This window comes from Scyliorhinus canicula, chromosome 3, assembly GCF_902713615.1.
Source record: "Scyliorhinus canicula chromosome 3, sScyCan1.1, whole genome shotgun sequence".
NCBI classification, from domain to species: Eukaryota; Metazoa; Chordata; class Chondrichthyes; order Carcharhiniformes; family Scyliorhinidae; genus Scyliorhinus; species Scyliorhinus canicula.
In genome coordinates, this window is record NC_052148.1 from 2,134,236 (window position 1) to 2,158,900 (window position 24,665).

Sequence of the window (24,665 nt, forward strand, 5' to 3'; positions counted from 1 at the left end):
GAGATGCTGCAGGTTATGAGTGTGGGGCCTGGGAGATGCTGCAGGTTATGAGTGTGGGGCCTGGGAGATGCTGCAGGTTATGAGTGTGGGGCCTGGGAGATGCTGCAGGTTATGAGTGTGGGGCCTGGGAGATGCTGCAGGTTATGAGTGTGGGGCCTGGGAGATGCTCCAGGTTATGAGTGTGGGGCCTGGGAGATGCTGCAGGTTATGAGTGTGGGGCCTGGGAGATGCTGCAGGTTATGAGTGTGGGGCCTGGGAGATGCTCCAGGTTATGAGTGTGGGGCCTGCGAGATGCTGCAGGTTATGAGTGTGGGGCCTGGGAGATGCTGCAGGTTATGAGTGTGGGGCCTGGGAGATGCCCCAGGTTATGAGTGTGGGGCCTGGGAGATGCTGCAGGTTATGAGTGTGGGGCCTGGGAGATGCTGCAGGTTATGAGTGTGGGGCTGGGAGATGCTCCAGGTTATGAGTGTGGGGCCTGGGAGATGCTGCAGGTTATGAGTGTGGGGCCTGGGAGATGCTGCGGGTTATGAGTGTGGGGCCAGTGAGATGCTGCAGGTTATGAGTGTGGGGCCTGGGAGATGCTGCAGGTTATGAGTGTGGGGCCTGGGAGATGCTGCAGGTTATGAGTGTGGGGCCTGGGAGATGCTGCAGGTTATGAGTGTGGGGCCAGGGAGATGCTGCAGCTTATGAGTGTGGGGCCTGGGAGATGCCCCAGGTTATGAGTGTGGGGCCTGGGAGATGCTCCAGGTTATGAGTGTTGGGCCTGGGAGATGCTGTAGGTTATGAGTGAGGGGACAGGGAGATGTTCCAGGTTATGTGTGTGCGGCCTGGGAGATGCTGCAGGTTATGAGTGTGGGGCCTGGGAGATGCTGCAGGTTATGCGTGTGGAGCCAGGGAGATGCTGCAGGTTATGAGTGTGGGGCCTGGGAGATGCTGCAGGTTATGGGTGTGGGGCCAGGGAGATGCTGCAGGTTATGAGTGTGGGGCCTGGGACATGCTGCAGGTTATGAGTGTGGGGCCTGGGAGATGCTCCAGGTTATGAGTGTGGGGCCTGGGAGATGCTGTAGGTTATGAGTGAGGGGACAGGGAGATGCTCCAGGTTATGAGTGTGGGGCCTGGGAGATGCTGCAGGTTATGAGTGTTGGGCCTGGGAGATGCTGTAGGTTATGAGTGAGGGGACAGGGCGATTCTCCAGGTTATGAGTGTGGGGCCTGGGAGATGCTGCAGGTTATGAGTGTGGGGCCTGGGAGATGCTCCAGGTTATGAGTGTGGGGCCTGGGAGATGCTGCAGGTTATGAGTGTGGGGCCTGGGAGATGCTGCCAGGTTATGAGTGTGGGGCCTGGGAGATGCTGCAGGTTATGAGTGTGGGGCCTGGGAGATGCTGCAGGTTATGAGTGTGGGGCCTGGGAGATGCTGCAGGTTATGAGTGTGGGGCCTGGGAGATGCTGCAGGTTATGAGTGTGGGGCCTGGGAGATGCTGCCAGGTTATGAGTGTGGGGCCTGGGAGATGCCCCAGGTTATGAGTGTGGGGCCTGGGAGATGCTGCAGGTTATGAGTGTGGGGCCTGGGAGATGCTGCAGGTTATGAGTGTGGGGCCTGGGAGATGCTGCAGGTTATGAGTGTGGGGCCTGGGAGATGCTGCAGGTTATGAGTGTGGGCCTGGGAGATGCTGCAGGTTATGAGTGTGGGGCCTGGGAGATGCTGCAGGTTATGAGTGTGGGGCCTGGGAGATGCTGCAGGTTATGAGTGTGGGGCCTGGGAGATGCTGCAGGTTATGAGTGTGGGGCCTGGGAGATGCTGCAGGTTATGAGTGTGGGGCCTGGGAGATGCTGCAGGTTATGAGTGTTGGGCCTGGGAGATGCTGTAGGTTATGAGTGATGGGGCCAGGGAGATGCTGCAGGTTATGAGTGTGGGGCCTGGGAGATGCTGCAGGTTATGAGTGTGGGCCTGGGAGATGCTGCAGGTTATGAGTGTGGGGCCTGGGAGATGCTGCAGGTTATGTGTGTGGGGCCAGGGAGATGCTTCCAGGTTATGAGTGTGGGGCCTGGGAGATGCCCCAGGTTATGAGTGTGGGGCCTGGGAGATGCTCCAGGTTATGAGTGTGGGGCCTGGGAGATGCTGCAGGTTATGAGTGTGGGGCCTGGGAGATGCTGCAGGTTATGAGTGTGGGGCCTGGGAGATGCTGCTAGGTTATGAGTGTGGGGCCTGGGAGATGCTCAGGTTATGAGTGTGGGGCCTGGGAGATGCTGCAGGTTATGAGTGTGGGGCCTGGGAGATGCTGCAGGTTATGAGTGTGGGGCCTGGGAGATGCTGCAGGTTATGAGTGTGGGGCCTGGGAGATGCTGCAGGTTATGAGTGAGGGGACAGGGAGATGTTCCAGGTTATGAGTGTGGGGCCTGGGAGATGCTGCAGGTTATGAGTGTGGGGCCTGGGAGATGCTGTAGGTTATGAGTGTGGGGCCTGGGAGATGCTGCAGGTTATTAGTGTGGGGCCTGGGAGTTGCTGCAGGTTATGAGTGTGGGGCCTGGGAGATGCTGCAGGTTATGTGTGTGGGGCCAGGGAGATGTTCCAGGTTATGAGTGTGGGGCCTGGGAGATGCCCCAGGTTATGAGTGTGGGGCCTGGGAGATGCTCCAGGTTATGAGTGTGGGGCCTGGGAGATGCTGCAGGTTATGAGTGTGGAGCCTGGGAGATGCTGCAGGTTATGAGTGTGGGGCCTGGGAGATGCTGCAGGTTATGTGTGTGGGGCCTGGGAGATGCTGCAGGTTATGAGTGTGGGGCCTGGGAGATGCTGCAGGTTATGAGTGTGGGGCCTGGGAGATGCTGAAGGTTATGAGTGTGGGGCCTGGGAGATGCCCCAGGTTATGAGTGTGGGGCCTGGGAGATGCTGCAGGTTATGAGTGTGGGGCCTGGGAGATGCTGCAGGTTATGAGTGTGGGGCCTGGGAGATGCTCCAGGTTATGAGTGTGGGGCCTGGGAGATGCTGCAGGTTATGAGTGTGGGGCCTGGGAGATGCTGCAGGTTATGAGTGTGGGGCCAGGGAGATGCTGCAGGTTATGAGTGTGGGGCCTGGGAGATGCTGCAGGTTATGAGTGTGGGGCCTGGGAGATGCTGCAGGTTATGAGTGTGGGGCCTGGGAGATGCTGCAGGTTATGAGTGTGGGGCCTGGGAGATGCTGCCAGGTTATGAGTGTGGGGCCAGGGAGATGCTGCAGGTTATGAGTGTAGGGCCTGGGAGATGCTGCAGGTTATGAGTGTGGGGCCTGGGAGATGCTGCAGGTTATGAGTGTGGGGCCTGGGAGATGCTCCAGGTTATGAGTGTGGGGCCTGGGAGATGCTCCAGGTTATGAGTGTTGGGCCTGGGAGATGCTGTAGGTTATGAGTGAGGGGACAGGGAGATGTTCCAGGTTATGTGTGTGGGGCCTGGGAGATGCTGCAGGTTATGAGTGTGGGGCCTGGGAGATGCTGCAGGTTATGAGTGTGGGGCCTGGGAGATGCTCCAGGTTATGAGTGTGGGGCCTGGGAGATGCTGCAGGTTATGAGTGTGGGGCCTGGGAGATGCTCCAGGTTATGAGTGTGGGGCCTGGGAGATGCTCCAGGTTATGAGTGTGGGGCCAGGGAGATGCTGCAGGTTATGAGTGTGGGGCCTGGGAGATGCTGCAGGTTATGGGTGTGGGGCCAGGGAGATGCTGCAGGTTATGAGTGTGGGGCCAGGGAGATGCTGCAGGTTATGAGTGTGGGGCCTGGGAGATGCTCCAGGTTATGGGTGTGGGGCCTGGGAGATGCCCCAGGTTATGGGTGTGGGGCCTGGGAGATGCCCCAGGTTATGAGTGTGGGGCCTGGGAGATGCCCCAGGTTATGAGTGTGGGGCCAGGGAGATGCTGCAGGTTATGAGTGTTGGGCCTGGGAGATGCTGTAGGTTATGAGTGAGGGGACAGGGAGATGTTCCAGGTTATGAGTGTGGGGCCTGGGAGATGCTGTAGGTTATGAGTGTGGGGCCTGGGAGATGCTGCAGGTTATGAGTGTGGGGCCTGGGAGATGCTGCAGGTTATGAGTGTGGGGCCAGGGAGATGTTCCAGGTTATGAGTGTGGGGCCTGGCAGATGCTGCAGGTTATTAGTGTGGGGCCTGGGAGTTGCTGCAGGTTATGAGTGTGGGGCCAGGGAGTTGCTGCAGGTTATGAGTGTGGGGCCTGGGAGATGCTGCAGGTTATGAGTGTTGGGCCTGGGAGATGCTGTAGGTTATGAGTGAGGGGACAGGGAGATGTTCCAGGTTATGAGTGTGGGGCCTGGGAGATGCTGCAGGTTATGAGTGTGGGGCCTGGGAGATGCTGTAGGTTATGAGTGTGGGGCCTGGGAGATGCTGCAGGTTATGAGTGTGGGGCCTGGGAGATGCTGCAGGTTATGAGTGTGGGGCCTGGGAGATGCTGCAGGTTATGTGTGTGGGGCCAGGGAGATGCTTCCAGGTTATGAGTGTGGGGCCTGGGAGATCCCCAGGTTATGAGTGTGGGGCCTGGGAGATGCTCCAGGTTATGAGTGTGGGGCCTGGGAGATGCTGCAGGTTATGAGTGTGGGGCCTGGGAGATGCTGCAGGTTATGAGTGTGGGGCCTGGGAGATGCTCCAGGTTATGAGTGTGGGGCCTGGGAGATGCTGCAGGTTATGAGTGTGGGGCCTGGGAGATGCTGCAGGTTATGAGTGTGGGGCCTGGGAGATGCTGCAGGGTTATGAGTGTGGGGCCAGTGAGATGCTGCAGGTTATGAGTGTGGGGCCTGGGAGATGCTGCAGGTTATGAGTGTGGGGCCTGGGAGATGCTGCAGGTTATGAGTGTGGGGCCTGGGAGATGCTGCAGGTTATGAGTGTGGGGCCTGGGAGATGCTGCAGGTTATGAGTGTGGGGCCTGGGAGATGCTGCAGGTTATGAGTGTGGGGCCTGGGAGATGCTGCGGGTTATGAGTGTGGGGCCTGGGAGATGCTGCAGGTTATGAGTGTGGGGCCTGGGAGATGCTGCAGGTTATGAGTGTAGGGCCAGGGAGATGCTGCAGGTTATGAGTGTGGGGCCTGGGAGATGCTGCAGGTTATGAGTGTGGGGCCTGGGAGATGCTGCAGGTTATGAGTGTGGGGCCTGGGAGATGCTGCAGGTTATGGGTGTGGGGCCTGGGAGATGCCCCAGGTTATGAGTGTGGGGCCTGGGAGATGCTGCAGGTTATGAGTGTGGGGCCTGGGAGATGCTCCAGGTTATGGGTGTGGGGCCTGGGAGATGCCCCAGGTTATGGGTGTGGGGCCTGGGAGATGCCCCAGGTTATGAGTGTGGGGCCTGGGAGATGCCCCAGGTTATGAGTGTGGGGCCAGGGAGATGCTGCAGGTTATGAGTGTCGGGCCAGGGAGTTGCTGCAGGTTATGAGTGTGGGGCCTGGGAGATGCTGCAGGTTATGAGTGTTGGGCCTGGGAGATGCTGTAGGTTATGAGTGAGGGGACAGGGAGATGTTCCAGGTTATGAGTGTGGGGCCTGGGAGATGCTGCAGGTTATGAGTGTGGGGCCTGGGAGATGCTGTAGGTTATGAGTGTGGGGCCTGGGAGATGCTGCAGGTTATTAGTGTGGGGCCTGGGAGTTGCTGCAGGTTATGAGTGTGGGGCCTGGGAGATGCTGCAGGTTATGAGTGTGGGGCCTGGGAGATGCTGCGGGTTATGAGTGTGGGGCCAGTGAGATGCTGCAGGTTATGAGTGTGGGGCCTGGGAGATGCTGCAGGTTATGAGTGTGGGGCCTGGGAGATGCTGCAGGTTATGAGTGTGGGGCCTGGGAGATGCTGCAGGTTATGAGTGTGGGGCCTGGGAGATGCTGCAGGTTATGAGTGTGGGGCCTGGGAGATGCCCCAGGTTATGAGTGTGGGGCCAGGGAGATGCCCCAGGTTATGAGTGTGGGGCCTGGGAGATGTTCCAGGTTATGTGTGTGCGGCCTGGGAGATGCTGCAGGTTATGAGTGTGGGGCCTGGGAGATGCTGCAGGTTATGAGTGTGGGGCCTGGGAGATGCTCCAGGTTATGAGTGTGGGGCCTGGGAGATGCTGCAGGTTATGAGTGTGGGGCCTGGGAGATGCTCCAGGTTATGAGTGTGGGGCCTGGGAGATGCTCCAGGTTATGAGTGTGGGGCCAGGGAGATGCTGCAGGTTATGAGTGTGGGGCCTGGGAGATGCTGCAGGTTATGGGTGTGGGGCCAGGGAGATGCTGCAGGTTATGAGTGTGGGGCCAGGGAGATGCTGCAGGTTATGAGTGTGGGGCCTGGGAGATGCTCCAGGTTATGGGTGTGGGGCCTGGGAGATGCCCCAGGTTATGGGTGTGGGGCCTGGGAGATGCCCCAGGTTATGAGTGTGGGGCCTGGGAGATGCCCCAGGTTATGAGTGTGGGGCCAGGGAGATGCTGCAGGTTATGAGTGTTGGGCCTGGGAGATGCTGTAGGTTATGAGTGAGGGGACAGGGAGATGTTCCAGGTTATGAGTGTGGGGCCTGGGAGATGCTGTAGGTTATGAGTGTGGGGCCTGGGAGATGCTGCAGGTTATGTGTGTGGGGCCAGGGAGATGTTCCAGGTTATGAGTGTGGGGCCTGGCAGATGCTGCAGGTTATTAGTGTGGGGCCTGGGAGTTGCTGCAGGTTATGAGTGTGGGGCCAGGGAGTTGCTGCAGGTTATGAGTGTGGGGCCTGGGAGATGCTGCAGGTTATGAGTGTTGGGCCTGGGAGATGCTGTAGGTTATGAGTGAGGGGACAGGGAGATGTTCCAGGTTATGAGTGTGGGGCCTGGGAGATGCTGCAGGTTATGAGTGTGGGGCCTGGGAGATGCTGTAGGTTATGAGTGTGGGGCCTGGGAGATGCTGCAGGTTATTAGTGTGGGGCCTGGGAGTTGCTGCAGGTTATGAGTGTGGGGCCTGGGAGATGCTGCAGGTTATGAGTGTGGGGCCTGGGAGATGCTGCAGGTTATGTGTGTGGGGCCAGGGAGATGTTCCAGGTTATGAGTGTGGGGCCTGGGAGATGCCCCAGGTTATGAGTGTGGGGCCTGGGAGATGCTCCAGGTTATGAGTGTGGGGCCTGGGAGATGCTGCAGGTTATGAGTGTGGGGCCTGGGAGATGCTGCAGGTTATGAGTGTGGGGCCTGGGAGATGCTCCAGGTTATGAGTGTGGGGCCTGGGAGATGCTGCAGGTTATGAGTGTGGGGCCTGGGAGATGCTGCAGGTTATGAGTGTGGGGCCTGGGAGATGCTGCGGGTTATGAGTGTGGGGCCAGTGAGATGCTGCAGGTTATGAGTGTGGGGCCTGGGAGATGCTGCAGGTTATGAGTGTGGGGCCTGGGAGATGCTGCAGGTTATGAGTGTGGGGCCTGGGAGATGCTGCAGGTTATGAGTGTGGGGCCTGGGAGATGCCCCAGGTTATGAGTGTGGGGCCTGGGAGATGCTGCAGGTTATGAGTGTGGGGCCTGGGAGATGCTGCAGGTTATGAGTGTGGGGCCTGGGAGATGCTGCGGGTTATGAGTGTGGGGCCTGGGAGATGCTGCAGGTTATGAGTGTGGGGCCTGGGAGATGCTGCAGGTTATGAGTGTAGGGCCAGGGAGATGCTGCAGGTTATGAGTGTGGGGCCTGGGAGATGCTGCGGGTTATGAGTGTGGGGCCTGGGAGATGCTGCAGGTTATGAGTGTGGGGCCTGGGAGATGCTGCAGGTTATGAGTGTAGGGCCAGGGAGATGCTGCAGGTTATGAGTGTGGGGCCTGGGAGATGCTGCAGGTTATGAGTGTGGGGCCTGGGAGATGCTGCAGGTTATGAGTGTGGGGCCTGGGAGATGCTGCAGGTTATGGGTGTGGGGCCTGGGAGATGCCCCAGGTTATGAGTGTGGGGCCTGGGAGATGCTGCAGGTTATGAGTGTGGGGCCTGGGAGATGCTCCAGGTTATGAGTGTGGGGCCTGGGAGATGCCCCAGGTTATGAGTGTGGGGCCTGGGAGATGCTCCCAGGTTATGAGTGTGGGGCCTGGGAGATGCCCCAGGTTATGAGTGTGGGGCCTGGGAGATGCTGCAGGTTATGAGTGTGGGGCCTGGGAGATGCTGCAGGTTATGAGTGTGGGGCCTGGGAGATGCTGCAGGTTATGAGTGTTGGGCCTGGGAGATGCTGTAGGTTATGAGTGAGGGGCCAGGGAGATGCTGCAGGTTATGAGTGTGGGGCCTGGGAGATGCTGCAGGTTATGAGTGTGGGGCCTGGGAGATGCTGTAGGTTATGAGTGTGGGGCCTGGGAGATGCTGCAGGTTATTAGTGTGGGGCCTGGGAGATGCTGCAGGTTATGAGTGTGGGGCCTGGGAGATGCTGCAGGTTATGAGTGTGGGGCCTGGGAGATGCTTCCAGGTTATGAGTGTGGGGCCTGGGAGATGCCCCAGGTTATGAGTGTGGGGCCTGGGAGATGCTCCAGGTTATGAGTGTGGGGCCAGGGAGATGCTCCAGGTTATGAGTGTGGGGCCTGGGAGATGCTGCAGGTTATGAGTGTGGGGCCTGGGAGATGCTCCAGGTTATGAGTGTGGGGCCTGGGAGATGCTGCAGGTTATGAGTGTGGGGCCTGGGAGATGCTGCAGGTTATGAGTGTGGGGCCTGGGAGATGCTGCAGGTTATGAGTGTGGGGCCTGGGAGATGCTGCAGGTTATGAGTGTGGGGCCTGGGAGATGCCCCAGGTTATGAGTGTGGGGCCTGGGAGATGCTGCAGGTTATGAGTGTGGGGCCTGGGAGATGCTGCAGGTTATGAGTGTGGGGCCTGGGAGATGCTGCGGGTTATGAGTGTGGGGCCTGGGAGATGCCCCAGGTTATGAGTGTGGGGCCAGGGAGATGCTGCAGGTTATGAGTGTGGGGCCTGGGAGATGCTGCAGGTTATGAGTGTGGGGCCTGGGAGATGCTGCAGGTTATGAGTGTGGGGCCAGGGAGATGCTGCAGGTTATGGGTGTGGGGCCAGGGAGATGCTGCAGGTTATGAGTGTGGGGCCTGGGAGATGCTGCAGGTTATGGGTGTGGGGCCTGGGAGATGCTGCAGGTTATGAGTGTGGGGCCAGGGAGATGCTGCAGGTTATGAGTGTGGGGCCTGGGAGATGCTGCAGGTTATGAGTGTGGGGCCAGGGAGATGCTGCAGGTTATGGGTGTGGGGCCAGTGAGATGCTGCAGGTTATGAGTGTGGGGCCTGGGAGATGCTGCAGGTTATGAGTGTGGGGCCTGGGAGATGCCCCAGGTTATGAGTGTGGGGCCTGGGAGATGCTGCAGGTTATGAGTGTGGGGCCAGTGAGATGCTCCAGGTTATGAGTGTGGCGCCAGGGAGATGCTGTAGGTTATGAGTGTGGGGTCTGGGAGATGCTGCAGGTTATGAGTGTGGGGCCAGGGAGATGCTGCAGGTTATGAGTGTGGGGCCTGGGAGATGCTGCAGGTTATGAGTGTGGGGCCTGGGAGATGCTGCAGGTTATGAGTGTGGGGCCTGGGAGATGCTGCAGGTTATGAGTGTGGGGCCTGGGAGATGCTGCAGGTTATGAGTGTGGGGCCAGGGAGATGCTGCAGGTTATGAGTGTGGGGCCTGGGAGATGCTGCAGGTTATGAGTGTGGGGCCTGGGAGATGCTGCAGGTTATGAGTGTGGGGCCTGGGAGATGCTGCAGGTTATGAGTGTGGGGCCTGGGAGATGCTGCAGGTTATGAGTGTGGGGCCTGGGAGATGCTGCAGGTTATGAGTGTGGGGCCTGGGAGATGCTGCAGGTTATGAGTGTGGGGCCTGGGAGATGCCCAGGTTATGAGTGTGGGGCCAGGGAGATGCTCCAGGTTATGAGTGTGGGGCCTGGGAGATGCTGCAGGTTATGTGTGTGGGGCCTGGGAGATGCTGCAGGTTATGAGTGTGGGGCCATGGGAGATGCTGCAGGTTATGAGTGTGGGGCCTGGGAGATGCTGCAGGTTATGAGTGTGGGGCCTGGGAGATGCTGCAGGTTATGAGTGTGGAGGCTGGGAGATGCTGCGGGTTATGAGTGTGGGGCCAGTGAGATGGCATCTGCTGTGGACCGGTTGTGGCGACATGCAAATTGCCGAGGATCTAGGCGTTCTTGGAGTATGGAGAGGATGTGTCTCATGACTAACCTCTCGAAGCATTTCACAATGTTCGATGTCAGGGGCTTTGGATGGTAGTTGTTGTGGCACGTTGCCTGGCTCTTCGTAGGCATTGGTATGATGGTGGTCTACTTGAAGCAGGTGGGATATGGAATGTTTTGTCACAAGCAGTCATCCACACTCCTGGATTCAAGAAGATACTACTTCAGAAACCCAATATAAAGAGTCTGTGGAGAAAGCAGCCGAGTGGAACTGTATAAAATTAACAAATAAGAGGCAAGAAAGACTGAAGGTGGTAAATCTCAGATGCGATTGTGGTAAAACAATGTTGGAGAATGAGACAGTTCTTCGGGTATTCAATATGTGACCAGACAAAGCAGGGTCAGCAGCAAACGGCAGTCCCAGACTTCACACCTTCAGGAATCGTGGACAGATATCTACAAGTTTCCACCCAATCATGAGCTCCAACCTGGGATTCCCTCCCAGTGACTGCTGCCCCACGCTCCGAGCACAGGAAAAATACCCTCAAAATATTCACAGCAATAAACAGAGCTCAGTGATTAATGCAGTATTTCAATTTAAAATGAGATTTATTATCATTACATACGTATATCACAATGTTTAAAGTTTATATCAATCATTACATTTAGTAATTTGATCGTTCAGAACTAGAGTATTGCTGAAAAAAGAAACATTCTGTCAAAGCTTCCCTTCTTGCACTTATCAGGACAGATTCACAAGGAAGCCAATTATGAAAGGTACAACAATTTGTACTTCATGAGAAAAGAGAGCTGATTGGTTGGCACTCTGATTAGTAGAGGTGTTACCATGGAGAATACCCCAGAGGACATTTGAATGCCAAGTAAAAACAGAAATGCTGGAAAAATCTCAGCAGGTTTGGCAGCATCTCTGGAAGGAGAATAAAAAGGTTAATATTTCAAGTCCATGTCACTGTTCTTCAGGGCTAAAGAGAGGAAGGAACGCAATCAATTTTATATTCATCACAAGTCCACTGGCTCACATCTATCTTGTCTATAGTTCCTCACACACTGATTCCAGTAAGCACTCCATCCCATTCTCCAGGTTTCTCTGCTTCCATACCTTCTGTTCTAATGATGCTACCTTCCAGAATTGTGAAACTGACATGTCTTCCTTCATCCAGAACTAAAGATTCCCCCAATTGTGATTGATGGCATTCTCAACCGTGTCTGAGAAATCTCCTGGTCGTCTACCCTCACAGCATCCCCTTTCTCCCAGACCCATAATAGGGTCTCGCATGTACTCACCTATCACGCCACCAGCCTCCGTATTCAAATAATCATCCTCCAACTCCAGCATGCTGCTTACCACAAAACCTATCCCCTCACCATCTACACAGCTCCCCCCGTTCCACAACAACCTTCCACAGCAGCATTCCCTCCATGACGCCTTGGTTCACTTTTCTAGATCACCCCCAATTCCGCATCGCCTTCCCATGCAATTACCCCTTTATCTCCACCCGCCTCACTGCCCAAGGCCCCAAAAACCTTTTCAGATTTTCACTTTGTCAGGAACATCATGATTAAACCTTACATTCCCATTTATGTTCTGTTATGCAGGATTCCACAATATTGCAGACTTTGGATTTAAACTAAAACACCTCCGATACAAGATGCTATTTGGACTTGTCCGAGGATTCCCCTCAGTGCAGCATGCTATGTGACATAGTCCAGTGATGTCACATTTTGATGGACTTAGCTAACAGCCAATCGGCTCCTCTGAAATCCTGGGACTTGCTGGTTTTGATTCTGATTGCTTGAAGGAGTTCCAGAACATTCTGACAAAGAAGGCAAACTCCATGTTGGGGCTGTTCTGTTGAAGTCCAGGGGACAGCAAGTGGGGATTCTCTCCATCAGCTAAAGCTGGTGTTTAACGGCTGATTAAAAGACGACAAGTAGGAGGCACGCGGCTGATTGCTCTCTCCTGAGATCTCTGAAGGCCTGGAAGGAAAACCCTTTTTACTTTCTCTCTACGCTGCAGCCCAAAAAACCTGCACAAAGGCCAGACAAGCATTCAAGAGGCAGAGTGGATGGAAAATCCTCTTTTAAATTCTTAGGCTGAGAATTTTAAGATTGTCTTAGTGAGACTGAGGTCAACCTAACAGAGGTCAGTGAAGTCAAAGTGACTCCCCAGAGGAGATTCTACAGTCTGCAGGTTCTAATTGAAGTCAGAGACAGGAGGATCCCATCTAATCCATAGATTTTAACACTTTGTGTCCCGAAAAGCTGGCCCCGTACAAAGACCACAACTGCAGCAGCGAAGATGCTCACATCTCACACCCTTTTAATCCCTGTTATTTTGACCCTTCCCTACCCACTGGGCAGCACATTAGCACAAGTGGCTTCACAGCGTCAGGGTCCCAGGTTTGATTCCCCACTGGGTCACTGTCTGTGCGGAGTCTGCACTTTCTCTCCGTGTCTGCGTGGGTTTCCTCCGGGTGCTCCGGTTTCCTCCCACAGTCCAAAGATGTGAAGGTTAGGTGGATTGGCCATGCTAAATTGCCCTTAGTGACCAAAAAGGTTAGGCGGGGTTCCTGGGTTACGGGGATAGGGTGGAAGTGAGGGCTTAAGTGGGTCGGTGCAGACTCGATGGGCCAAATGGCCTCCTTCTGCACTGTATGTTCTATGTTCTATTTTCACTGTGCATCTGTCTTGTGTGTGTGTGGGTGGAGGGTGGGATGGTGGTTGGGGAGTAAGTAGATTAGCAGACCATTGTTCTCGTATCACCATTCCATCTTTAATTCTTCTCTTATAAATAAACAGTTCTTTTGTGTTTTACTTTCAAATCCGGTGCCTCTAAGTCATTGGAACAGTCGAGGGCTAGAAATCCCACAAACGTCACACAAGTTATTAGGCAATTCACTTATGTTGGGACTGTGGGGACAGTGGGGTTGGAATTGACCATGTACTCGCCCAGGCTGTCATTACAACTTGCACCTTCTTCAATTTGCTCTACTGTATTTGCTGTTGTCACTGTGGTCTGCTCCACATTGGGGACACCAAACATAGACAGGGTGACAGCTTAGTGCACATTCCCTCTGTCTACAGACCCTGACCATCCTGGCACTGGCCATTTCAAATCACCATCTTCCTCTGATGCCCAAATGTATGTTCTTGGCCTTCTGCAATGTTCTGGTGAAGCCAAAAGCAAACTGGAGGAACAGCTCCTCAATGTCCAATTCATCACGTTGCAACATTCTGAACTTGACAACTTTCTGAGTTCAACAAGTTCAGTCCATGAACTTTCCAATTCGTCCCTCCCACCCCTGCCATCCGAGCCATCTGTCATGTGTTTTTACATGGGCTGTTTAGCCCACTGGGCTAAATCGCTGGCTTTGAAAGCAGACCAAGGCAGGCCAGCAGCACGGTTCAATTCCCGTACCAGCCTCCCCGAACAGGCGCCGGAATGTGGCGACTAGGGGCTTTTCACAGTAACTTCATTGAAGCCTACTCGTGACAATAAGCGATTTTCATTCATTTCATTTTTCATTCATGTGGCATTCACAGAGTGTTGGCCCCTGTTCTGCTATTAATGCATTGTGTTATCTTACATTTATGTCACTTCTTCAATATTTAATACTACACAAACATTCCTTTAGACTTGTGTTCCACGGCTGCTTTGGCAAATCTCTCTCGAGCTCCAACCTATCCCAGACCTTCTATTTAGATCCACCTTTCTCAGCTCCTCTTAAACATATAAAATCCATCACATTTCTCCCACTTTAGCTCTGAGGAAGAGTCAGGTGGATTCAATATGTTGGGTTGAATTCTCACTGACAGGCCTGAGTCCCGTGATGGGGGCAGGGAGAGGAAGTATTTCCCACTGTGGAAGCCACCAGGAATGGTATGGTAGCACAGTGGTTAGCACTATTGCCTCACATCTCCAGCGACCCTGATTCAATTCCAGCCTCGGGTCACTGTCTGTGTGGAGTCTGCACGTCCTCCCCGTGTCTGCGTGGGTTTCCTCCGGGTGCTCCGGTTTCCTCTCACAGTCCAAAGATGTGCAGGTTAGGTGGATTGGCCATGATAAATTCCCTCAGTGTCCAAAAATGTTAGGTGGGGTTACGGGGATAGGGTTGGGCTTAAGTAGGGTGCTCTTTCCAAGAGTTGGTGCAGACTCGATGGGCCGAATGGCCTCCTTCTGCAATGTAAATTCTATAATTTTAGCCCTTGAATGAGATGCATTTCCTGAATTGGAATCTATATGGTTGGAGCTGAGTAACAGGAAGGGAACGATGACCTTGTTCTGTATTTGTTATAGACCTCCAAATAGTGGGGAGGAAATAGAGGAGAGCATTTTAGGCAGAGTATGGAAACATGCAGGACAACATGGGCAGCACGGTAGCATTGTGGATAGCACAATTGCTTCACAGTTCCAGCGTTCCAGGTTCTATTCCGGCTTGGGTTACTGTCTGTGCGGAGTCTCCACATCCTCCCCGTGTGTGCGTGGGTTTCCTCCGGGTGCTCCGGTTCCCTCCCACAGTCACAAAGATGTGAAGGTTAGGTGGATTGGCCATGATAAATTGCCCTTAGTGTCCAAAGTTGCCTTAGTGTTGGGTGGGGTTACTGGGTTATGGGGATAGGGTGGAGGTGTGGGCTTGGGTAGGGTACTCTTTCCAAGAGCCGGTGCAGACTCGATGGGCTGAGTGGCCTCCTTCTTCACTGTAAATTCTACGATAATCTATGACAAGTAAGATTGTGATAGTTGGGGAATACAATTACCCTAAGGTAGACTGGAAAAAGGTAGAGTGTGAGGCACGGAAGGGGAGACATTCCTGGAGTGTGTGCCAGAGAACTTTCTGGAACAGTACATTTCCAGGCCTACCAGGGAAGAAGCTGTTGCTGGATCGAGTCCTAGGAAGTGAAGGAGGCCAGGTAGAGGATGTCAGAATATGGGGAACAGTTGGGAAATAGCAATCATAATATAATGAGGTTCCATATTAAGTTGGAAAATGATAAAAATCAGTAACAGATTAACATCCCAGACTGGAAAAGGGAAAATTTAGGTGTCTAAAAGTTGAAATGGAGCAGGTTGATTGGAAATGTGTTTTAGTGGATAAAACAGTGGATGAAAAATGGGAGGCTTTCAAAGGAGAGATTAATAGGGTACAATCTAGGTACGTACACATGAGATATAACTATGGGGTATTCAGAGATGAGTACCCTGCTTGACTAAGGATATTGGGGAGAAAATAAGGAAGAAAAAATAGGCATATGATGCATGCTGGAATAATAATGGCAATAGAAATCAGGAAGAGTATCTCAAATGCAGGAGAGAGGTTGGAATAAGGAAGGGTAAGAGGAAGCTTGAGGAAAGGATGGCAGGCTGTGCTAAACCAAATAGCAAAATCTTCTTCAAACATATTAATGGTAAAAGATTAGTCAAGGATAGAGTGGGGCCCAAAAGGGGCAAACAGGGTGAACTGCTCACTGAAGCAGAGGGTATGGCAGTAGTACTAAATGAGTACTTTGCTTCTGTCTTTACTAAATTAGAAGATGGTAACAATGGCCCAGTTGAAAATGTGGGTGTTGAGCAACTGAGCAGCATAGTGATCGATAAAGAAAAGGTGCTAAAAAGGCTGGCAGCACTCCAGGTAGATAAGTCACAAAGGATGGGATGCATCCTAGATTGCTGAGGGAGGTAAGGGAGCATATTGCAGACCTGTTGACAGAAATTTCCCAGATGTGTCTGAACACAGGGTTAGGTCCGGGGGACTGGAGGATTGCAAACGTAACTGTTGTTTAAGAAAGGGGCAAAGGATAACCCAGGAAACTACAGACCTGTCAGCTTGACATCAATAGCGGAAAAACTGATGGAGGCCATAATACGGGCTGAGATAAATATACACTTAGAGAAGGGGCTGGTTTAGCACAGGGCTAAATCGCTGGCTTTGAAAGCAGACCAAGTCAGGCCAGCAGCACGGTTCAATTCCCGTACCAGCCTCCCCGAACAGGCGCCGGAATGTGGCGACTAGGGGCTTTTCAAAATAACTTCATTTGACGCCTACTTGTGACAATACGCCATTTTCATTTTTCATTTTTCAAAATAAGTTAACACCAGACAGTCAATGTGGCTTTGTCAAGAATAGGTCATGTCTGATAAATTTAATTGAGTTCTTTGACGAGGTGACACAGGCGGTGGATGAAGGCAGCGCTGTGGAGGTTGTATATTTGGACTTTCAGAAAGTATTTGATACAGGGCCACATGGCAGGTTGGTTAGCGAATTAGAAATGTTTGATGGGTCCTTGGCAGCATGAATTAGAAGTTGGCTAAGAGATAGAAAACCGACGGTAGGGATAGATAGGAAACAAGTTGAAAGTGGTGCTCCCCACGGATCAGTGTTGGGACCCTTGCTTTTACTGATTTATATAATGCATTTAGAAGTGGATGTTGAGGGCAAAATCTCTAAATTTTATGCTGATACTAAGTAAGGGAGAATAGTGAAGTGTGAGGATGACGCTGAGCGACTTCAGAGGGACATTGACAAGTTGGCCAAATGGGAGAAACCTGGCAGATGAACTTCGATACAGAAAAACGTGAGGTAATGCAGTTTAGTGGAAGAAACATTGTAGAGACAATCTAGAACATAGAACATACAGTGCAGAAGGAGACCATTCGGCCCATCCAGTCTGCACCGACCCACTTGAGCCCTAACTTCCACCCTATCCCTGTAACCCAATAACTGCTCCTAACCTTATTTGGACACTAAGGGCAATTTATCATGGCCAATCCACCTAATCTGCACATCTTTGGACTGTGGGAGAAAACCGGAGCACCCGGAGGAAATCCACGCAGACATGGGGAGAACGTGCAGACTTCGCACAGACAGTGACCCAGTGGGGAATCGAACCTGGGACCCTGGTGCTCTGAAGCCACAGTGCTTTCCACTTGTGCTACCATGCTGCCCAAATATAGTCTCAATGGTACAACTTTGAGGGGATGTACAGGAGCAGAGGGACCTCAGGGTTCAAGTGCATAATTCTCTGATCAGGCAGATTCCATAGTAGGTTTCAAAAGAGAGCTTGATATATATTTGAATGTGATAAATTTTGAGGGCGATGGAGATAGGGCTGGGGATTGGGACTAGCTGCGTAACTGGGCATCTTTTTTGGGAGCTGGTGGAGACATGATGGGCCAAATGGCCACCTTCTGTGCTGTAAAAAGCTCTGATTCTACCTGCAAGAATTTTGTAAAACACCAGTTCCCTTTCACAAAACCACATTGACTCTGCCTGATTGCCTTGAATGTTTCCAAGTGCCCAGCTGTAACTTTGAGCATTTCCCCCATGACAGATATTTGGCTAGTTGGCCTTTGTTTCCTGTTTTGTCTCTCTCCCTTTTAGAAGAGTAGTATTTGCTATCTTCCAATCTACTTGGACCATCCCTGAATTTAGGCAATTTTGGAAAACTTAAACCAATGCATCAACTATCTCACTTCTTTCAAGGTCTTAGGGTACAGATTTTAATCTACACAAGGTATCTAGAGTTCAGGGTCTATCTGTTCCTATTCGGGTGAAAGGCAAGGCTGGCAGGAGAACGGAACCCTGGATGACAAAACATATTGAAGTTTTGGCCAGGAAAAAGAGGGAGGCATGGCTCAGGTACGAGCAGCTGGAATCAAAGGATTCCCTGGACGTCTACAGGGAATACAGGAGGAGACTCGAGAAGGAAATTAGGAGGGCAAAAGACATGGAGACTTGGGAACCTGAGAAGGTTAGTGGCGATAGACTTATCAGTGATAGGCAGCATGGTTTTGTGCAGGGAAGGTCATGTCTTACAAACCTAATAGAATTCTTTGAGGAAGGGACAAAGTTAATTGATGAGGGAAGGGCTGTAGATGTCATATACATGGACTTCAGTAAGGTGTTTGATAAAGTTTCCCATAGCACGTTGATGGAAAAAGTGAAGTTATATTGGGTACTGGTGGAAGGGAGTGTCATAAAATGGAGAAAGGTGACTAGTGGTGTTCCACAGGGATCCGTGCTCGGACCACTGTTGTTTGTGATATACATAAAGATCTGGACGAAGGTATAGGTGGTCTGATGAGCAAGTTTGCAGATGATACTAAGATTGGTGGAGTTGCAGATAGCGAGGAGGACTGTCAGAGAATACAGCAAATTATAGATAGATTGGAGAGTTGGGCAGAGAAATGGCAGATGGAGTTCAATCCAGGCAAATGTGAGGTGATGCATTTTGGAAGATCTAATTCAAGAGTGGACTATACGGTCAATGGAAGAGTCCTGGGGAATTGATGTACAGAGAGATCTGGGAGTTCAGGTCCATTGTACCCTGAAGGTAGGAACGCAGGTCGATAGAGTGGTCAAGAAGGCATACAACATGCTTGCCTTCATTGGACGGGGTATTGAGTACAAGAGTCGGCAGGTCATGTTACAGTTGTATAGGACTTTGGTTAGGCACATTTGGAATACTGCGTGCAGTTCTGGTCGCCACATTACCAGAAGGATGTGGATGCTTTGGAGAGGGTGCAGAGGAGGTTCACCAGGATGTTGCCTGGTATGGAGGGTGCTACCTATGAAGAAAGGTTGAGTAGATTAGGACTGTTTTCATTGGAAAGACGGAGGTTGAAGGGGGGGGAACCTGTTTGAGGTCTACAAAATTATGAGAGGTATGGACAGGGTGGATAGCAACAAGCTTTTTCTAAGATTGGGGGTGTCAATTTCAAGGGGTCACGATTTCAAGGTGAGAGGGGGAAAGTTTAAGGGAGATGTGCGTGGGAAGTTTTTTACGCAGAGGGTGGTGGGTGCCTGGAACGCTTTGCCAGCGAAGGTGGTAGAGGCGGGCATGATAGCATCATTTAAGATGCATGTTGACAGATATATGAACGGGCGGGGAACAGAGGGAAGTAGACCTTGGAAAATAGGAGATAGGTTTAGATAAAGGATCTGGATCGGCGCAGGCTGGGAGGGCCGAAGGCCTGTTCCTGTGCCGTAATTTTCTTTGTTCTTTGATCTATATATTTGGGACAGTTTGCATTATAGGGGAGGAGGTGATGGATGTATTAAAATGTGTGACCTGACCAGGTATATCAAGAATACTGCTTGAGGCTAGAGAAGAAATTGCGGGAGCCCAGGCTGAGATATTTACGATGTGGAGATGCCGGCGTTGGACTGGGGTGAGCACAGTAAGAAGTCTTACAACACCAGGTTAAAGTCCAACAGGTTTGTTTCAAACACCAGCTTTCGGAGCACTGATCCTTCCTCAGGTGAATGAAGAGGTAAGTTCCAGAAACATTTATATAGACAAATTCAAAGATGCCAGACAATGCTTAGAATATGAGCATTTGCCGGTAATTAAGTCTTTACAGATCCAGAGATAGGGGTAACCCTAGGTTAAAGAGGTGTGAATTGTTTTAAGCCAGGACAGTTGGTAGGTTGTTTGAAACAAACCTGTTGGACTTTAACCTGGTGTTGTAAGACTTCTTATTGAGATATTTGCATGATCGTTAGCCATGGGTGAGGTATCAGAAGACTGAAGAGCAGCAAATGTTGCGCCCGTATGTGGAGGTAAGCTTTGCGCACGTGAAGGAGAGACAGCTTGAGTGAGTGAGACAGCTAGAGTGAGGTTGAAACTTGGTAATTTGGAGCAGTGAGGTAATTTGGAGCAGAGTGGGAGGAGGGGCTTTTTCCCTATCGTTTTGTTTTTTTTCTTTTGGATTCTAACTGTTAATCTGCAGGGAGACATTCAGAGGGTATCCTGGTAAGGCAAGTGATACAAATACCTTTTCAAATTGTGGGGGAAAAACTGAAGTGACATCACAGTAAAGCTGTGACCTGATTGGCTAGTAGGAAACCTGTTAAATTTGAAAATAAAACATTGGAAAACTAACTAAATCTAATTGAATAACTAGATAGTGGAGTAACTAAACCTGAGGGTAGAGATTAGTATTCAGCATTTAATTGTACAATAAGAACCTAGTGCCAGGGCCATATAGTTAATTGTAACTGAATATAATAACAATTTAAGTTTTTATTTTGAATTAATTAACTAAGAAGTGTTGTAAGTGTTGTAAGACTTCTTCCCCATGGTAGGCTTATGCAGAAAGTAAGGAGGCATGGGATAGTGGGAAATTTGGCCAGTTGGATAACAAACTGGCTAACCGATAGAAGACAGAGAGTTGTGGTGGATGGCAAATATTCAGCCTGGAGCCCAGTTATCAGTGGCGTACCGCAGGGATCAGTTCTGGGTCCTCTGCTGTTTGTGATTTTCATTAACGACTTGGATGAGGGAGTTGAAGGGTGGGTCAGTAAATTTGCAGATGATACGAAGATTGGTGGAGTTGTGGATAGTGAGGAGGGCTGTTGTCGGCTTCAAAGAGACATAGATAGAATGCAGAGCTGGGCTGAGAAGTGGCAGATGGAGTTTAACCCTGACAAGTGTGAGGTTGTCCATTTTGGAAGGACAAATCTGAATGCGGAATACAGGGTTAATGGTAGGGTTCTTGGCAATGTGGAGGAGCAGAGAGATCTTGGGGTCTATGTTCATAGTTCTTTGAAAGTTGGATAGAGCTGTGAAGAAGGCCTATGGTGTGCTAGCGTTCATTAGCAGAGGGATTGAATTTAAGAGCCGTGAGGTGATGATGCAGCTGTACAAAACTTTGGTCAGGCCACATTTGGAGTACTGTGTGCAGTTCTGGTCACCTCATTTTAGGAAGGATGTGGAAGCTTTGGAAAAGGTGCAAAGGAGATTTACCAGGATGTTGCCTGGAATGGAGAGTAGGTCATACGAGGAAAGGTTGAGGGTGCTAGGCCTTTTCTCATTAGAACGGAGAAGGATGAGGGGCAACTTGATAGAGGTTTATAAGATGATCAGGGGAATAGATAGAGTAGACAGTCAGAGACTTTTTCCCCGGGTGGAACACACCATTACAAGGGGACATAAATTTAAGATAAATGGTGGAAGATATAGAGGGGATGTCAGAGGTAGGTTCTTTACCCAGAGAGTAGTGGGGGCATGGAATGCACTGCCTGTGGTAGTAGTTGAGTCGGAAAATTTATGGACCTTCAAGCGGCTATTGGATAGGTACTTGGATTAGGGTAGAATAAGGGAGTGTAGGTTAACTTCTTAAGGGCAGCACGGTAGCATTGTGGATAGCACAATTGCTTCACAGCTCCAGGGTCCCAAGTTCGATTTCGACTTGGGTCACTGTCTGTGTGGAGTCTGCACATCCTCCCCGTGACTGCGTGGGTTTCCTCCGGGTACTCCGGTTTCCTCCCACAGTCCAAAGATGTGCAGGTTGGGTGGATTGGCCATGAAAAATTGTCCAAAATTCTATGATTAACCTAGGACAAAGTTCGGCGCAACATCGTGGGCCGAAGGGCCTGTTCTGTGCTGTATTTCTCTATATCTCTATATCTAACTAGTGCATAAATGTCACTCAGCGGGGTGCAGTGCTCTAACTGTGAGATGTGGGAGATCTGTGACGCTTCTAGCGTTCTGGTCGACTTTGTCTGCAAGAAGTGTAAGGATTGGTAGCTCCTCACAGACTGCGTAATTCGGTTGGAGCAGCAGTTGGGTGCAGTTAGGAGCATGCAGGTGGCGGAAAGCATAATAGATAGGAATTATAGAGATGTGATCACACTCAAGGTGCAGGCAGACAGATGGGTGACCGCCAGAAAGGGCAGGCAGTCAGTCAGTGCAGGAATCCCCTGTGGCTGTCCCCCTCTTCAACAGGTATACCGTTTTGGATACTGTTGGGAGGTAATAATAATAATAATAATTGCTTATTGTCACAAGTAGGCTTCAATGAAGTTACTGTAAAAAGCCCCTAGTTGCCACATTCCAGCGCCTGTTCGGGGAGGCCGATACGGGAACTGAACCCGCGCTGCTGCCTTGTTCTGCATTACAAGCCAGCTATTTAGCCCACTGTGCTAGACCAGCCCCAGCCCATCAATTTTATTCTGCAAGGGAGGGCAGGAGTGCGGTAGTTATAGGGGACTTGAGAGTAAGGGGCACAGATAGGCGCTTCTGTGGAAGTGAAAGAATCTCCAGGATGGTGTATTGCCTCCCTGGTACCAGGGTCAAGGATGTCTCTGAATGAACACAGGATATCCTGAAGGGGGAGGGTGAACAGCCAGAGGTCATAGTACACATAGGTACTAATGACACAGGCAGTAAGAGTGATGAGGTCCTGCAGAAGGAGTTCAGGGAGTGAGGCAGGAAGCTAAAAAGCAGGACCTCTAGGGTTGTAATCTCAGGAATTATCGCTGTGCCACGTGCCAGTGAGGCTAGAAATAAGAGGACAGTGCAGCTGAACACGTGGCTAAACCGGTGGTGTAGGAGGGAGGGTTTCAGATTTCTGGACCAATGGGATCTCTTCTGGGGCAGGTGCGATCTGAATTGAACACTATGCTCCAAGTGTGGCCTAACTAAGGTTCTATACAGCTGCAACATGACTTGCCAATTTTTATACTTAATGCCCCGACCGATGAAGGCAAGCATGCCGTATGCCTTCTTGACTACCTTCTCCACCTGTGTTGCCCCTTTCAGTGACCTGTGGATCTGTACACCTAGATCTCTCTGACTGTCAATACCCTTGAGGGTTCTACCATTCACTGTATATTCCCTACCTGCATTAGACCTTCCAAAATGCATTACCTCATGTTTGTCCAGATAAAACTCCATCTGCCATCTCTCCGCCCAAGTCTCCAAACTATCTAAATCCTGCTGTATCCTCTGACAGTCCTCATCGCTATCCGCAATTCCACCAACCTTTGTGTCGTCTGCAAACTTACCAATCAGACCAGTTACATTTTCATCCAAATCTTTTATATATACTACGAACAGCAAAGGTCCCAGCACTGATCCCTGCGGAACACCACTAGTCACAGCCCTCCAATTAGAAAAGCACCCTTCCATTGCTACTTTCTGCCTTCTATGACCTAGCCAGTTCTGTATCCACCTTGCCAGCTCACCCCTGATCCATGTGACTTCATCTTTTGTACCAGTCTGCCATGAGGGACCTTGTCAAAGGCCTTACTGAAGTCCATATAGATAACATCCACTGCCCTACCTGCATCAATCATCTTTGTGACCTCCTCAAAAACTCTTATCAAGTTAGTAAGACACAACCTCCACTTCGCAAAACCGTGCTGCCTCTCGCTAATACGTCCATTTGCTTCCAAATGGGAGTAGATCCTGTCTCGAAGAATTCTCTCCAGTAATTTCCCTACCACTGACGTAAGACTCACCGGCCTGTAGTTCCCTGGATTATCCTTGCTACACTTCTTAAACAAATGTGCTGTTGCACACATTGAAATTGGCCGGTACGATGTTGTGGGCATCACAGAGACGTGGCTGCAAGGGGATCAGGGCTGGGATCTAAATATCCAAGGATATGTGTCCTATTGAAAGGACAGGCAGATGGGCAAAGGGGGCAGGGTTGCATTGATAGTAAGGAATGAAGTTAAATCGATGGCAAGGAGCGATATAGAATCAGAAGGCATAGAAACTCTGTGGGTAGAGTTGAGGATGTAAAAACACCCTGATGGGAGTTATGTACAGGTCCCCTGGGCAGTAATCAGGATGTGGGGCAGAAAATAAATCAGGAGATAGAGAAAGCATGCAAAAAAGGCAATATTACAATAATCATGGGGGACATCAATAGGCAGGTGGACTGGGAAAATTAGGTTGGTAGTGGATCCCAAGAAAATGAATTTGTGGAATGTTTAAGTGATGTTTTTTGGAGCAGCTTGTGACAGAGCCGACTAGGGAACAGGCAATTCTGGATTTCGTGATGTGTAATGAAGCAGACTTGATTAGGGATCTTAAGGATTAGAGATCTTAGGGAGCAGTGACCATAATATGATAGAATTGACCCTTCAGTATGAGAGGGAGATGTAACGGTATTACAATTAAATAAAGGTAATTACAAAGACCTGAGGGAGGAGCTGGCCAGAATTGATTGGAAAAGGAGCCGGACAGGGAAGACTGTAAACAGCAATGGCAGGAGTTTTTTGGAGTTTTTCAGGAGGCACAGCAGAAATTCATCCCAAGCTGGAGGAAACATGCTAAGGAGAGGACAAGGCATCCATGGCTGAATAGGGAAGTCAAGGACAGCATAAGGGTGAAAGAAAAAGCAGACAAAGTTGTGTGGAATAGGGGGAAACCAGAGGATTGGGAAGCCTTTAAAGTGAGCAGAGGACAGCTAAAAAAACAATAAGGTGAGAGAAGATGAAATATGAGTGCAAGGTAGCTAGTAATATAAAAGATAGGAAGAGTTTCTTTCAATATATAAAAGGTAAGAGAGAGGCAAAAATAGACATTAGACCACTGGAAAATGTGGCTGGAGAAGTAATAATAGGAAAGAAATAAATGGCAGAGGAACTGAATAATTACTTTGCATCAGTCATCATGGTGGAAGACACCAGTGGGATGCCAGAACTCCAGGAGAACCAGGGGGCAGAGGTGAGTGCAGTGACCATTACTAAGGAGAAGGTTCTGGGAAACTGAAAGGTCTGAAGGTGGATAAGTCACTTGGACTGGATGGACTCCACCCAGGGTCCTAAAAGAGATAGCTGAGG

At 51.0% G+C, this 24,665-nt stretch overlaps 1 protein-coding gene across 1 annotated transcript in view; it reads right to left on the reverse strand.

Annotated features, from left to right (window-relative positions):
* LOC119963595 (disintegrin and metalloproteinase domain-containing protein 12-like) overlaps window positions 1-24,665 on the reverse strand; it is a 432,269-nt gene that overhangs the window by 245,674 nt on the left and 161,930 nt on the right. The window contains exon 12 of the mRNA XM_038792926.1: window positions 10,840-10,996. Within this exon, the coding sequence (XP_038648854.1) occupies window positions 10,840-10,996 (157 nt within the window). The remainder of the gene's footprint in view (window positions 1-10,839; window positions 10,997-24,665) is intronic.